The sequence below is a fragment of the Rosa rugosa genome, chromosome 2, assembly GCF_958449725.1.
Source record: "Rosa rugosa chromosome 2, drRosRugo1.1, whole genome shotgun sequence".
NCBI lineage: Eukaryota > Viridiplantae > Streptophyta > Magnoliopsida > Rosales > Rosaceae > Rosa > Rosa rugosa.
The window spans coordinates 33,814,788-33,830,885 of record NC_084821.1 but is presented as its reverse complement, the minus strand read 5'-3'; the positions used below and the strand labels follow the sequence as shown (position 1 = coordinate 33,830,885).

At 42.8% G+C, this 16,098-nt stretch overlaps 1 protein-coding gene and 1 long non-coding RNA gene across 2 annotated transcripts; both read left to right on the top strand.

Annotated features, from left to right (window-relative positions):
• Positions 1 to 2,693: 2,693 nt before the first annotated feature.
• Positions 2,694 to 3,718, top strand: LOC133731489 (uncharacterized). Its single transcript, XM_062158857.1, has 2 exons — positions 2,694 to 3,503; positions 3,617 to 3,718. Exons 1-2 carry the CDS (start codon positions 3,137 to 3,139, stop codon positions 3,649 to 3,651), a joined length of 402 nt encoding a protein of 133 aa, XP_062014841.1. The 5' UTR covers positions 2,694 to 3,136; the 3' UTR covers positions 3,652 to 3,718.
• Positions 3,719 to 12,484: 8,766 nt separating this feature from the next.
• Positions 12,485 to 14,252, top strand: LOC133731951 (uncharacterized). The gene is made up of 3 exons (XR_009856868.1): positions 12,485 to 12,558; positions 13,466 to 13,535; positions 14,125 to 14,252. It is a non-coding gene; the product is annotated as an uncharacterized LOC133731951 (long non-coding RNA).
• Positions 14,253 to 16,098: the final 1,846 nt, after the last annotated feature.

The following is a 16,098-nucleotide window of genomic DNA, read 5'->3' as shown; positions in this document are numbered from 1 at the left end:
CAATGAAGCATGTGAAGTATGACATTAGCTCAAATTAAAAGGGTGTAGATGAGAACTTATCTGGAGCCGTTCGCAAGTGGTGACGATATTGTAGAAAGATTGAAGTTGTCCATGCGTATATAAGACTCCATGTCGGCTAGCGAGTGCCGATAGATTATTTGGCCTCGCTTTGTATATGGAGTAGTTCCGTTCGGGTGATGGTATTTTAGCATGCCAAGAGTGTGACCACTGACCAGCAATATTTGTTCGCAGGAGAAGATGCCCTATTGGGTAAATGTGTCCGAGATGAGGTAGCGCCTTTGAGCAAAGTAACTTGCTAAAGTGTGTGCAGATGTCTAAAATGACGACAATGGTCAATCGTAGACATGTCATATATATGCCACGATGATTGACATAAAGAGGACATGAGCTTCTGACCAAACCCACTCTAATATAAGGAGCCAAAATGGTGATTTGAACTTTAAGTCAGTACAAGCTAATATTGGAGTAGTGTGCAGCAGAAGGTTTAATTGACAAGGAACGTTATCAAAACATTTGTGAAACTGTATGTAGCATGCTTTCTATGAATATTTTACACATCGTAGAGTGATACCCTGAGCAAAAATTGATGCTGTAAATAACATATACTTCTCCGTGAATGTGCTTGTAAAACATTCAAGAGTCATTCCCAGTCAAAGTACTGTCCAGCACATATGAGCAAAAGGCAATATGTTGGCAGAAGATCATAATTAAGTGGCTAGTCTGTTAGAATATGTGGACTTAACATTATCTTAATCACATTGAGATAAAACCAGTTGATTTAATCCTATGTAAATAACAAGAAGTACATGAATATAACTCTAATTCCCGTTATCTACGTGGGTGTATATCTCCTAGTAGAAGTAGGGAACTCATTTGTAATCAACCTGAATTACATTAAGTGTTTGTGATAAACTCTAACTCTCCTATCTCGATAAACATGAAGAAGTGTTGGACTCCTTATGGGATGAGTCTAACTCGTGGTTTTGGCCAATATATATAGGGAGCAAAGTCCCTGTCTTCATCACCGTTGTTAAGCATTTTGTTCAGCCCCATTCTGAAGCTTTTTGGTGTTGACATACAGAAGGCTTTCTGCTATAGTTCTGCTGCTATTCATTCTCGTTTCCAGTTGCTCAAGATGTCTAACCTTGGTCAAGTTGTTTCTGCAGGGATCCAGAGTGTCATTGATCCAGGTGGAGTCCTAGTGCAGCTAGGAAAGCTATTCTGTAGATTATGTGATTGTTATGCAGCTGGTTTATTGTTCTTGATGTGTGTTGTATGATATGATCTTGTGGTTGATGTGTTGTTTGTTGCATCATGTAGTTTTAACAAATGGTATCAAAGCTTAGGAACTTCATAAAACACATATCATGCGTTTTTTGTTTTGGTTTAGAAAATTCATATTGTGAAAACTATTTTCTGAAAAATAAAATATATTTTCTGTTTAGACTAAAAGCAGGCATTAAGTGGTCTTAACCCGGCTTTAATATTAATCCAATTCATTAAGCAAATAGGCCCAAACCCGAGTCCAAAATTAATATATAAATTAAAGAATATTACTGTTGGAACATAACGGTCACTTTTGCTTTAGGGATCGAATTGAGTTAGGGCTCACTGGGATGAATTCTCGGTTATGGGATTCAAGACCCCTCTTTAGAATTGATTGGATCATGTAGAAGGGTTGAAATTGGCTGCTTGTTTTCTTTTGCTTCCGCTATAGAATATTTGTTGCAGCGCTATAGCAGAGGCCAAGGTATGTTCATTGGGAATCCCAGAACTTGTATTTCAATTTCTGCACATGGAAAGGGTTGTCATATGGATTACTGTTTAGCATATGGAAAGGGTTGTCATAATCATATTTGGAATGCTTGGTCATGCATATTGAAGGAATTCTGCATATATGGTTGAATGACTTACTGTAATCGTGTGATATGAAGTTTTGGTTTTGAGAACTATATGATTACTGTGATGGTATGATTTGATGATTTTGATTGAGTATTGTTTGTTTTAAGTATGCTATGGTTTTTAGTTAACAATTAGAAATATATCTCCCAACATAAAATCTGGAGTATTGTTATTTTCATGGCATAAATTAATAAGTTCATACAGAAATTGAGCATGTGGTTATTAATTCTAGTTTTGATATTCTTGAAAGATTGTATTGGTCATTTTGCACAAAGAAAGTTTTCATTATCACTCTTCAAGGATTTTAAGTTTTAACAAAAATGGAACTTGTGTTTCTGCATTTAAAATTGCACTTATATTTTGTCTTCCAAAGAAGTTGTTCACTGTGTAATTCTGAATGCAGAACAGCATCATATGTAATCACAACTATCTATTTAGATACCTTGAAGCTTTTCTTATCCAAAGATTTTGACTGGTTCAAGGAATGACTGATTTTTGTTAAATGCAGTATGGTGATTTAGAACTTTAGAATGTTGAGCTTTATGCCACAAAGGTGTTACTTGATGTTATTTCAGTTATGGGGTTTTATGGAAAACTAATCATGTATCTGCTAAAATTTTAAAGCTCATGACTGCTTTTGAATTTTATGTCTTTTGCTTTATTTTGGTTGTGTTATTCAAATACATGATTTTGTTTTAAAGATTAACACACAGATAAAATCTTTTACTGCAGAAATCTTATTTTCTTTATTTTTCTGTGTTTTTAGGTCTAAATGTGGTCACTATAGGCCAAATTCAGTTGCTTAATGGATGGAATTATAAGAAGTGGAGAAACCAAGTTGAATTTTATCTGTCTATGCATCAAAATATGGATCTTTGCTTGATTGAGGAACAGCCATTAGAGCTAGACACTGAGAGCACAGAAGAAGATAGAAAATACTATAAGGAGTGGTATAGCGCCAACAGGAAAGCCAAAAATGTGATAAGAACCTCTATGTCTGACACAGTTAGGGGCTCGATCATTGAGCCAGAGCTTGCCATGGATTTCCTAGAAGCCATAGGAGATAAATATCAGGAGAGTGACAAAGCTGAGGCTGCTAGGCTATCCAAAAGATTTAATGAGCTGGAGTTTTCAGGAAAAGGAAGTGTGAGGGAGCACACTATGGAGCTGATTGACCTCAACTCGAGGCTGAGGGATTTAGACATGGGAGTTAATGAAAGACTCTCAGGTGGTTCATGTGGCACTTCAGTCATTGCCTAACACCTACAGTAACCTGAGAACCTCTTACCATGCCCAAGAGTCTAACTGGGACTTGAACAAGTTAATTTCTATCTGTGTAGTAGAGGAAGAGAGAATCAGGAAGGAAGGCAGACCAGCTACTGCAGTCAACCTAGTTGAGAAGCCTAAGTGGAAGAAACAGAACAAATTTAAGGCCAAGAAGACTACCACCACTAAAGTACCTGGCAAACCTGCAGAACATAAAGCTGAGAAACCTTTTAAGTTTAAGTGCTATTTTTGCAAGAAAATAGGGCACATGAAGAGAGACTGCAGTGGTTTCAAGGCTTGGATGATAAAGAAGGGTGAGTCTTTTCCAAATTCTGTCTTTTCTCTAGAAGTTAATTTTGTTAATATAGCATCTCACTCTTACTGGTTAGACTCAGGCTCACCTATATACATTACGAATTCCTTGCAGGGTTTAACAAACAGGAGGACACCAAAGAAAAGTGAGGTCCAAGTTTGTGTGGGAAATGGTTCGAGAGTAGCAGTTAAGGCCATTGGGACTCTGAAGATTGATTTAGGCTTAGGAAATTTTCTTTTTCTAGATAGTGTTTATTATATTCCTTCCTTGAAAAGGAATTTGATTTCAGTAGGTCTTTTAGTTAAGATTAGTTGCAAACTCATTATTGATTTCAGTGGAATAAAGTTATTTCAGGGTTCAAATTATCTTGGCTGTGGTGTGTTTATGCATGATTATTTGAAATTAGATTGTTCTGTTGCTCAACAGGAGATTATGTTGATTGAAAATAATCAAAACACTATAAAGAATAACACTGTCACAGGTACTGTACATACCTCCAATAATATGGAGTATTTACTACGTCACCAAGCATAAGTAACACCCACTTTGGGACACCCACAAGACATGGCAAGGCCCAACCGAGACATACATCGTGTAGCCCTATGTTCAGGCTACGCGGCGGTATCCGGAAGTCGCAAATCCGCCACCGGGAAGCCACCTTCCCGCCCTTGCCAACATGCCTCCATAACATAGCTTTCTGCATGTTAAATAGACTAGAATAGTAACTTTGCTTGTCCCACATCGAAGAACAAGTAAAGGAGAAGCATTCCTTCATCTATAAAAGGAATGCCTCCTCCCACAACTCAACACATTCCACATTCATCCATCCCATTACATCTTTTGTAATCCCCTTGGGCTGCAAGGCTCGACACACTAGTATAAGCTTTCAAGTGGACGTAGTCTCCCGCTCATGCGGAGGCGAACCACTATACATCTTGTGTCAAATCTCTCTCTCTGTCTCTCTTTCTTTATTTATAGCTAACTAGAGATCCCCACGGATCACTAACGTTAACATTGGCGCCGTCTGTGGGAAGCCAACACAATGGCTTCATCACCTACCGTGAGCTAAGTCTGCTTAGCGGAACTCAAAGAAAATTTTCCCTCCTTCTTTGAGCTACTTCAAATTCATTGGTCACCCATTTCTCTTTGGTCATTCATGAATTTTCATTGGTTCCCAGTGAGTTCATGTTTGAAGTTGTGTTTCTTGGCGGCAACTTTTGCTAAGGCATGATCAAACATCACTCCAGCGGTACAACTACTCAACTAGAGCAGAAATGTGCAGAAATTTGCACTTTGAGGGCTGGTCAACACTGGTCAACGCCGGTCAACTTGGTCAACGCTTAACAAAAAAAGGTCAACGATGCACCACCCTTAAAAAAAAAAAAAAAAGTGGTTTGCTGCTCTAGTTACACCGCCAACCCATCCTAGCGGTCAAGATGAGGTCAACGCTACACCCACAAGTCCACAACTCGGGCTCAGTCAACGTCAGCAGAGTTGGTCAACGCCAAATCACAAAAAAAAAAAAAAAACAAGCACATCTTTGGGTGCCAATGTTCTCTGGACACCCACCAAAAAACTTTGGGCAACCTGCCTTCATGACGAGCTTCTGGAATAGCTTAGCGGTCTGCCTCATCAGCGGCACGTCACCGCCGGCACGCTAGAGTTAACCCACTGCAAGCTCTACCGCTAGCAGAGTATCGCCAGAAACACTGGCGCCTCCGCCAAACATCCTCCTTCGGACTTCACCGCTGGTGGTCTCTGCTGAGCAGTTTATTCGCCAAACGTAACTTCCGCCAACCAAGGCACCCTCCGCCGGAACACCTCAGCTAACCTCTCTGCCGAGATCCTCCGCCAAACTTAAATCTGCAGTGGAAGACTTCACTTCGTCGTAGAGCCCCAATCTGTAGCGGAGGACTTCTATCCGTAGTGGTACTTCAGTCAGCGGCATCCGGCCTAACTCCAGCATCGAGTCTTTTGTCTCTGGACACCCAAAGAATTACTGTGGCCCAACCTTCTCCTTCTTCATTGCATCAAGCCGCCCAGAAGTTGCTCACCTGTGTTGCTCCCTCGTGTCAAGCCAGCGGTAACATTGAGTCTTGGACCGCCAAGCTCTAAGTTTCGCCAAGCCTCAACAGCTCCGCCAACCAGCAACAGCTAGGCAAAGCTCACTGACGGTCAAGTGGCACACTCAACCGCCAAACAACTTTCAACCGGCAACCGCTGACCAAAAGCTCCGCTGACCAAGAGCACCGCGGACTTTGGGGACCACGGACAAGCTCCGCTGACCAAGAGCACTGCTGACAAGCCTCCGCTAAAGGGTCCCGCCAACTTTCAACCTTAATTTTGGTTTCCGGCTGCGAAATTTTGTGGCGGACGAAACCCCCGCCGAGCTCGAAGTTTCCGCTGCCCCCGTCGAGCTCCAAGCCCAGGGGCAAAACCCCAACCTAGCGGCACACTAGAAACCCCCAAGCATCTTCTTCAATGATCACAGTAACCCATGAAGTTGGGAAGCTAACGCACAACAACGTCACCGTCAACGAGCACAAGTCAACTGCCGGGTAGCCTCCGCTAGGCATCACCAGCGCCGAGTCCCTGCTGAACTCCACCAAGCCTCGAGCCTCTGCTATGTCAGTGGCTGAGTTCCTCCGCTGGGCATCGCCATTGCTCCTCCACTGACCAGAACTTCCTCCGCTAAACCATTGGGTAAAGCCACTGCCGGCCATGCTCCGCATGGCATACACCGCTAGCCATCGACGTCAACAAGCTTCGCTTCGCTACCGGCCAACCTCTAGGATCTACCACAGCTAGCTAAAGGCTCCGCCAACCAGCACCACCGCTGGCAACTTCCTCTGGACAGCATCTCCGCCGGTCAACCACCGTGGAGAAAACCTCCGCTGAGCAAGGCCTAGTGGCCAATACCCGCCACACCCCTTCGGATCACCTTCTTGCTTTGACTCACCTTCTGGGTCAAGTTTCCGGTACCATCACAGCGGATACTCGTTGGTTGATTGGCATGCTGCAATTCACGAATCTTATAGAGGCTTCACTGGGCACACCTGCAAATCTTCTCTTTATACTCAACTACTGTTGTATCAAGAGACATGGGCTGGTTCTGTTCCACGCATGCACCCAACAGATAAGTACTGTAATCTTATTTTAATGTCATTTATATCTCAAGTGCGTGAATGCCTCTGACCCTACCCACTTGAGACCATTATGAGCATGTGCATACACATTATACGCGTAATGTCTTTTGACATAGTGAGTTGTCAAGCTCAATAGCATCTGACACGGCACAGTTATATATACATGCTCTGCATATATATATATATATATATGTATATATATATATGGTCTAGTATTGTCTCTAGGACTCGCTACCAATTATGATGCACTGGATATGGACATGACCTTGCTGTGAGTTTTATATTTGACATTTAAGGACCATATGTTTAGTCAAGCATGCACGTCAGGTACCATGTCTTTCTTATGTCAATGTAAATTTAAATTGAGCATGCCAAAGACTACCTCACATGTGCAACGTACATTAAATACCTTTTGAGATAAGATATGTCTACCACCACATGGTGCGTGCTAAGCTCAAGCTACGGTAACATAGTCACCATGTCTCAATTACCATTCCGGTCTAAATTATGCATGTGTCACGCATATAATTATCTAGGTGAGTGCACCGAAATATGTTGTCAACGTGACATTGCTTCAATGCTTTCCCCAAATATGCAAGTGTCGTTTCAATCAATACCACTACTATATCACTACTTTCATTTATGGTCAGTGACAATAGCTCACAATATGAAGATGCACTTTGCATGGCTTCATTAGCTTGTGACAATATGATTATATTTATGGGCTAGCAATCTAGCAACAAGTACTCATTCATACCTCGACGCATTGTACTTCGTGTGTAAATGATATTTATGCCTATCTAGGTTCAATATCTTAATTCAACAAATTTCATGGCCAAATAGCAACTCATCTTAGATTGCTTATACAATTTGCTTACAATTTTGTCAAAGTACATATGCAAAATACTAGTATTGATTCTACATACTCATGAACTAATCACCTATTCTGTTCTAAGGAAATTCAATTATTTCTATGGCGCATGCAATCTCCACTACGAGTTGACGTCCATTATCGGAATACTTTATCCGCCACAAACAGTGGACCGCCATGCTCGGCCAACTCCGCTGGCCTCCAACTCGGCATAAGATAAGTAACTACATCTTATCTCTTACGCTCTTGCAATTTGAGCTACCGCCGATGCCATGTCTATACATGCTTCTATGAACCTTAAGCATGCCTACAACATGTTATTAACACCTTTACTACATCGTACATGCTTGCTCTCTGTGTTTTGTCATTTTTTCATGCAGATACACACTTTAGGAGTCTACGGTCTACGACCAAACCGCCACGTGGTAAGGCAACGCCTCATAATAGCACTGACCGCTACGCGGCATTGCAGCAAGGGACTAGTTAACACAGCCTACGGCAGCCATTGATCCGGCAGTTAACCCCGACGCTTGGGTACCAAAGCTTGGGATCGCTACCCAACACCCTCTGCTCCGTGCAGCTCCCCCTCAACAAACATGGCTGGGGAGTCGGGGACTCTCTAGCGGGCCTAGCAGGGGCCCACCCTTGAGCTTCCGCTCACGAGCTTCCAGCTCATGCCTTCCCGGCAACCCTTGAGCTTCCGCTCACGAGCTTCCCGCTCATGCCTTCCCGGCAACCCTTGAGCTTCCGCTCACGAGCTTCCCGCTCATGCCTTCCCGGCATCCCATTGAGCTTCCGCTCATCCCCCTTGAGCTTCCTGCTCACGCCTTCCCGGTATTCTACTCGACACACCACACGTTAATGGAACATGGAATTTTTCTACCATTTGTCGCCCGCGACAAATCAAATTCTTTTCGCGTTCCATTAATACAAGCGACAACCAAACAAACGCTTACCTTCGCAGCACTCATACAACTTACATTTATCATATGCAATCCATATGCTCACACGGCCGTACGCGCTCTCGAGTTTGTACGTCATAAATCGATTGTACTCGGCGCCATTCGCGTGTATACATCAACCATGTATCACGCACCCCATACGTTTCTATATGCCAACGCATATCCATACAATTCACATTTGTTGCTCAATGCAACGAGCATTCTACGTATGCCTGCTTTTTGTTTTTTTGTGCAGGTTGACGAGTCCCTTCTTGCTTACGGAGTTCGGGGACTTGTAGGGGCTCCGTACCGCCCGGTTACTTATGCTTGATGACTTCATGATTTGAACTCCCCAACCAAGAAGCTACTCTTACTCGGGGACTTCGGGGACTTGTACATACCTCCAATAATATGGAGTATTTACTACGTCACCAAGCATAAGTAACACCCACTTTGGGACACCCACAAGACATGGCAAGGCCCAACCGAGACATACATCGTGTAGCCCTATGTTCAGGCTACGCGGCGGTATCCGGAAGTCGCAAATCCGCCACCGGGAAACCACCTTCCCGCCCTTGCCAACATGCCTCCATAACATAGCTTTCTGCATGTTAAATAGACTAGAATAGTAACTTTGCTTGTCCCACATCGAAGAACAAGTAAAGGAGAAGCATTCCTTCATCTATAAAAGGAATGCCTCCTCCCACAACTCAACACATTCCACATTCATCCATCCCATTACATCTTTTGTAATCCCCTTGGGCCGCAAGGCTCGACACACTAGTATAAGCTTTCAAGTGGACGTAGTCTCCCGCTCATGCGGAGGCGAACCACTATACATCTTGTGTCAAATCTCTCTCTCTGTCTCTCTTTCTTTATTTATAGCTAACTAGAGATCCCCACGGATCACTAACGTTAACAGGTACAAACTGAACATTGTTCAATAATAAGTCTGCAAATATATGGCATAGAAGATTAGGCCATATATCCAAAGAAAGACTAAAAACACTCGAGAAAAATAAAATTTTACCTGCATTGGATTATACAGATTTAAATGACTGCATTGAGTGTTTTAAAGGGAAATTGACAAACTACAGAAAAAAAAGGCCTTAAGAAGTCAAAACCTATTAGAACTAATACATACAGACATATGTGGTCCATTTAAACATAAAACTATCTGTGGAAATTTTTACTTCATCACATTCATAGACGATTTTTCCAGGTACTGCTATATCTATTTACTGTCAGAAAAATCACAAGCTCTAGATGCATTCAAAATTTATAAAACTGAAGTTGAATTGCAACTAGAGAAGAAAATTAAGCTAGTGAGATCTGATAGGGGAGGGGAGTTCTATGGGAAACACACTGAAGCAGGCCAGCAAAAGGGTCCTTTTGCACTATATTTACAGGAAAATGGCATTAAGGCTCAGTACACAACTCCTTATAATCCTACACAAAATGGGGTAGCAGAAAGGAAAAATAGGACATTATTAAACATGGTGAGAAGTATGATGTGCACTACATGTCTACCTATATTTTTATGGGGTGAAGCTCTTAAGACTGCAAATTATATTTGCAATAGATCACCTAGTAAATCAGTAGACAAAACACCTTTTGGAGTTATGGTGTGGAAGGCAACCTAGCTTGCATCACTGCCATGTGTGGGGATGCAAGGCTGAGGCAAAGTTGCCAAATGCACAGACACAGAAGCTTGAATCCAAAACAGTCAGTTGCCATTTTATTGGCTACTGTGAGAAATCTAAAGGCTATAGGTTCTATGCAGCTCAAAATTTTACCAGAACTTTTGAAACTCATCAAGCAAAATTTCTGGATGAAGGATTTAGTAATACTAACTTTGAAGACTTGTCCTTGGAGTTAGAAGAAATTACTGAAAATCAAAATTTATAGAATATCTTACCTTTAATTCAGTCAAACAATGCAGATAATGCAGATACAAAAACTCCAAGCCAAAATCAAGCTTTAGAAGAACCAGTAGGCTTAGAACCTCATATAGATGAACCTATGAATGATGTCCATTTAGAAAATAACCCTGCAGAAGAACAAATTCCACCTCAGCCTAGGAGATCCCAGAGAGAGAAGACCAGTATATGGGGAAGATAGTGATTTTGTAGTGTACCTGCAAGAAACTGATATCCTAGGTGAAGATAATGATCTTTCAAGCTTCAAGCAAGCTATTGAGAGCCATGAAGTTGAAGAATGGCAGAAGACCATGAAGGCTGAGATCGAGTCAATGAAGCAAAATTCAGTATGTGAACTAGTCAGACCAAACCTAAACCAAAAACCAATAGGCTGCAAGTGGGTGTTTAAGACAAAGAGAGATGCAAATGGTAATTGTTAACGTTAGTGATCCGTGGGGATCTCTAGTTAGCTATAAATAAAGAAAGAGAGACAGAGAGAGAGAGATTTGACACAAGATGTATAGTGATTCGCCTCCGCATGAGCGGGAGACTACGTCCACTTGAAAGCTTATACTAGTGTGTCGAGCCTTGCGGCCTAACAAGATTACAAAGTATGTAATGGGATGGATGAATGTGGAATGGGTTGAGTTGTGGGAGGAGGCATTCCTTTTATAGATGAAGGAATGCTTCTCTTTTACTTGTTCTTCGATGTGGGACAAGCAAAGTTACTATTCTAGTCTATTTAACATGCAGAAAGCTATGTTATGGAGGCATGTTGGCAAGGGCGGGAAGGTGGCTTCCTGGTGGCGGATTTGCGACTTCCGGATACCGCCGCGTAGCCTGAACATAGGGCTACACGATGTATGTCTTGGTTGGGCCTTGCCATGTCTTGTGGATGTCCCAAAGTGGGTGTTACTTATTGTTACACCCCATATCTGATATACCCTTGTTATTCAGTTGCATGGAATTCCTTATGGGTACCGTTTGCGGTTATAATTTTAACGTTTAGGGGGTGGTGAAAAATTGACTTTTTATGAGTAACAAATTTGAGAAAATTTCCTTCATGAAAGTTGTAGAGGACGTTAAACCGAGCGCGTGCATATGTGGTACGTAAAAATTGGAGTTCGTATGCAAAAGTTATGAGTGATTTACGAAAATTACTGTTCATGGTAAAATTTTAATATATTTGGAAAGTTACCCGGGTAGGTTTCCAAAACCGGAAACCCACCCCTTTCTCTCTCTCCTCTCCCCCGACTCTTCTCCCTTCCCTTCGGTTTTCTCTTCCTCCCTTCGATTCCACCCTTTCCGGCCACCAACCGGCGTGCAGCCGGCCACCACAGGAGCGCCTCTTTCCTCTCTAGACCCTAGTGACCTGGGATTTTGGAGATTTGGCCGAGAAATTCCAAAATCGAAGCAAGTTCGCTCCGGCTGCAGTTTGGGGTTTCGACGATTTCCGGCCATTCCGGCCACCTCCGGCCACCAAGTTAACGTCGAAGGTTCGGTTTTTGACGAAGATGATTTCCCCTAAAGTATTTCATTCCAATTTACATTGTAGAGGTAGAATTAACGATTTCCATTTTTAGGGTTCTTGAGTTTTCAGAGGGCTTTCCTTCACCAGCTCGATTCGGTCACTTAGAGGTAAAATTGATCAATGTTGTAGTTGAGAAGTTGTTTGGGTCTGTTGAGATGATGTTGTTGCCGGAATTTGGTGGTCATCGGAGAAGGTCGCCGCCGGCGCGTGGTCCCCACGCGCCGCCACTGTAGGTAGCGCGTGGAGGCGCGTATAGCAGGGTTTTAGATGTCGTTTTAATCCCCTATACCAGTTAATGATTGTAGAATGTAATGTGTGAAGTTTGGTTGACATTGGAGGAATTTCGGATTGAGTTTAAATTGTATAATTAACGGTTTACGTGAATTCGAATGCCGGAATTATTTCGAATTCACTCGAGAATTAATTTATCGATGATTGAATATTGACGGAGTATTAAGGATGGATGTTGTAGAGTGTTGAGAAGTCGGTTTTAGGAAGGGGGATTATTTTTGAATTTTCAATTATAAGTATCGTAAAGTTAAAGTTCAGTCCTGTGAATCATACATATTTATGATTGTTATTCGTACAGGACGAGAGGAGTCTCCATACGAGGAGAACCACGAGCGACGTCAGGATTGACCGCATATTGTGAGTGGACCTTTGATTTAATTGATGCATGCAAATTATATTCCGCAAATCTTGAGTTTATCGATTTATCAATTTATTTAACGAGCATTTTATTTTGGTTTGGATTATTGAATGATTTATTGGTTTGAACTTTTGAATTAAGATTCTTTATGCTCGATTTGAGGATTTTGATTTATGCGGATTTGGAAATTTATACTATTTGTTTTATATTTATATTCAGCGATTTGAGATAAAATGGAGATTTCGATGAGGCAAGACTTTATACTTATTTATACCATATTTATATTTGAACCTGGGATGAGCTTGGCGTGCGGGGTCACGTCTTTATTTATTGGATTCCGATTTTGCGAGATAAGTTGGGAAATTATACAGATTTACTGGCTTTGGACGATCTCCTTCCTCACCATACGCGGGTCATGTGAATAGGTCTCCTCCTCACTTACTTTGTGTTTGTGAGTGGCAGTGAGGTAGCTTTCTCCTCCTCACGTGGGTGGTAGTCGAGGTGATATTCTCCTCCTCGTACAATTTATGTGCGAGTGGTAGTTGAGGTTATTAGTTCTCCTCCTCACACAATCTATGTGTGGGTGGCAGTCGAGGGTAGGAAGAGCCTAAGGGGCTCCTTTACCCGTATGGTGATATCTCTTCCCCATATCCTATTATTACTTGACTAGCGGGGCCCAGTCCGATATCTCTTAACCAGCGGGGCTGGTATGTTTTCACGAGATTTTGAGTTTAAAGAAATGTGTTTTATAAACGTGGCATGCATCGAAGTTTTATAAATTTAAATAAGTGGGAAAGTATTTAAGTTTGCTTCATTTAAATCATCTTAATTATTTATTTTTGTCCACTCACACTAACGTGTTTTTTTCAATACTTTCCCCTGGGCCCTTCGGTTTCAAATGCCCAGATTGCAGTACTGTTGCTCGGTGTACGAGGGTGAGCCATAGTGACCGTACCTGCTTCCGCCATCACATTCTGTAGGTTACCTGGTAACCTACTGTATTCCTTGTCTAATTATATTCCTAGAATGCTCTGATTACTAAGGGATATGTGACCCAACTTATATGTATTATATTTGAGGTCTATGGCCTAACTTTGGTGATTGTAGTAACTTGTACCTTTCGGAGATTATGTATGATGTTTTTAACTTTGAGACGGATTTGGAGGAAATTTGGGAGCAGGGTGGCTCCAGGAGTTATGGTTGGATGATTAGAAGTGAATTTTGGTTTTCCGCAGGATTTTGGGTTATCCATTTTTAAGGGAGGTTATGCCGAAATTTTTGGTAAATCTCCTTTAAAGGTGGGTCCCGCAGGGCCACTTCGGATTCCAGGGTGGAATTCGGGGTGGGTCTTGTCAATTGGTATCAGAGCACTAGGTTTCTAGATTCTATAGACTTCCTTACTTCATTGCTACTTTATATGCCTAATGACGCCTAGTACCTCCCGAGTGATGGCCCGACCGCGGCGGATCCCCATCGTGTGCTCTTCGGTATTAGTGTGTTATTATGCATGTAAAGTAGATACTTTGTTGTACTGATCCTTGAACTTCTTAATACTCTTTCTTCAGGCACTATGGCTCGTAATCGCCGAGCACGTAGGGAAACTCCTCCTATTGAAGATGATGAACAGATGCCTAGGAGGTTTGCGGATACTTTTGGGCAGTTCTTTCGACAGATTGCTGCAGCGCTTCCCGGGTCACGTACCGACTACTCTGTGGAACGTGCTAGGAAGCATGGGGCCCAGACTTTTGCTTCTGCCGCCTCACCTGTTGAGGCTCAGCGGTGGCTTGACAGGATGGAGAGAGTTTTCTCCCAGATGGACCTTCCAGAGGACAGGAAAGTGAATTTGGCAGCACAGTTCCTTGAGGATACCGCCTGGCATTGGTGGACTGGTGTGGTCAATGATCCTGCAAATGCTGGCCCGATGACATGGGATATGTTCAAGGCCCATTTCTATGGACGGTACTTTAGTGATGCCCACCTTAATCGGATGCAGGACCAGTTTTTGAATTTGAAGAAGAGAGAGGATCAGTCAGTGTTAGAGTTTGAGCAGGAGTTTCTCTCCTTGGCTCACCATATGCCGGATTTGGTTCGTACGGAGCAAAGTAAGATTCGTAGATTTGTCCAGGGACTTGGAGGAAAGTTTAGGGATAAGATGTTAGGCACACCGTACAAGAGTTTTGGTGAGGCAGTATCTTATGCCATGGACATTGAGTCGGACTCACCTGCTGGATTTCACCCTAGGGATCCTGGTGGCCCTAGCCAGGGTCCATCTAAGAGGGCTACTTCAACATCTGGTTCTGGTTCTTCAGTTGGTAGTGGAAAGAGTAGTGGTTCCAGTTCGAGGTCCCGTACTAGATTCAGGGTACGTGACAGGAGATTCTCTCGGGGTCAGTCTAGTGGACGACAGTTTGGGCAGCTTGAGAGGTCCAAGAGTTATCATGGTGGTTCGAGTGGGGCTTCAGCTAGCCAGCCAGCTCAGTTTGGGCAGTATCAGACAGCGGGATGTTTTATTTGTGGTCAGCAGGATCACTTCAGGAGGGACTGCCCCCTTGCGACTCTGGGAGCTAGATCTACCCCCACTCAGACTGTTGGTCAGTCCTCTACTGGTGGTTCCACTAGCAGCGCCCGCACCAGCTCGGTAGGCCGAGCTAGTTCTCAGCAGGGCAGGGCTCAGCGAGGTCGTCCTGTGACACATGCTAGACTGCACGCCATGACCCAGCAGGAGGGCCGTGATTCACCGAAAGTTATCGTTGGTACGTTGTTTATTTTTAATCAACCTGCTTTAACCTTAATTGATCCCGGTGCAACGCACTCTTTTATGTCAAGTAGATTCGCATGTTTTGCAAATGTGCCGTCATCACTCCTTATAGGCGAGTGGTATGTTTCTTTACCTGCGGGAGAAGCACTTAAGATAGAATGGGTTTTTAATAATTGTGTGGTAATGGTTGACGGTTTTTGCCTGGAGGCCAATCTAATTCCTCTAGACCTTGTGGAGTTTGATGTAATTCTGGGGATGGACTTTTTGGAGACACATGGTGCATTGGTTGATTGTTTCCGTAAAGAAGTAGTGTTTCGAAGTCCAGGAAAACCGGAAATCACCTTCCGTGGTGAGAGGAACATTCTCTCCTCTTGCCTGATTTCGGCCATTACGGCTGAAAAGCTTATGAATAAAGGTTGTCAGGCTTATTTAGCACACATTGTGGATACAAAGAGGGCGGTGTTGAACATTGAGGATATTCCTGTGGTCAGGAAGTTTCCGGATGTGTTTCCTGATGAACTACCTGGTTTACCTCCAGAAAGGGAAATAGATTTTACCATTGAGTTGCTTCCTGGTACTGCACCTATATTTCAGGCACCTTATAGAATGGCCCCAGCTGAGTTAAAAGAGTTGAAGACCCAGTTACAGGAGTTGTTGGATAAAGGTTTCATCCGGCCAAGTGTGTCCCCTTGGGGTGCTCCGGTGCTCTTTGTTAAGAAGAAGGATGGCACTTTGAGATTGTGTATTGATTATAGAAAATTGAATAAGGTCACAGTGAAGA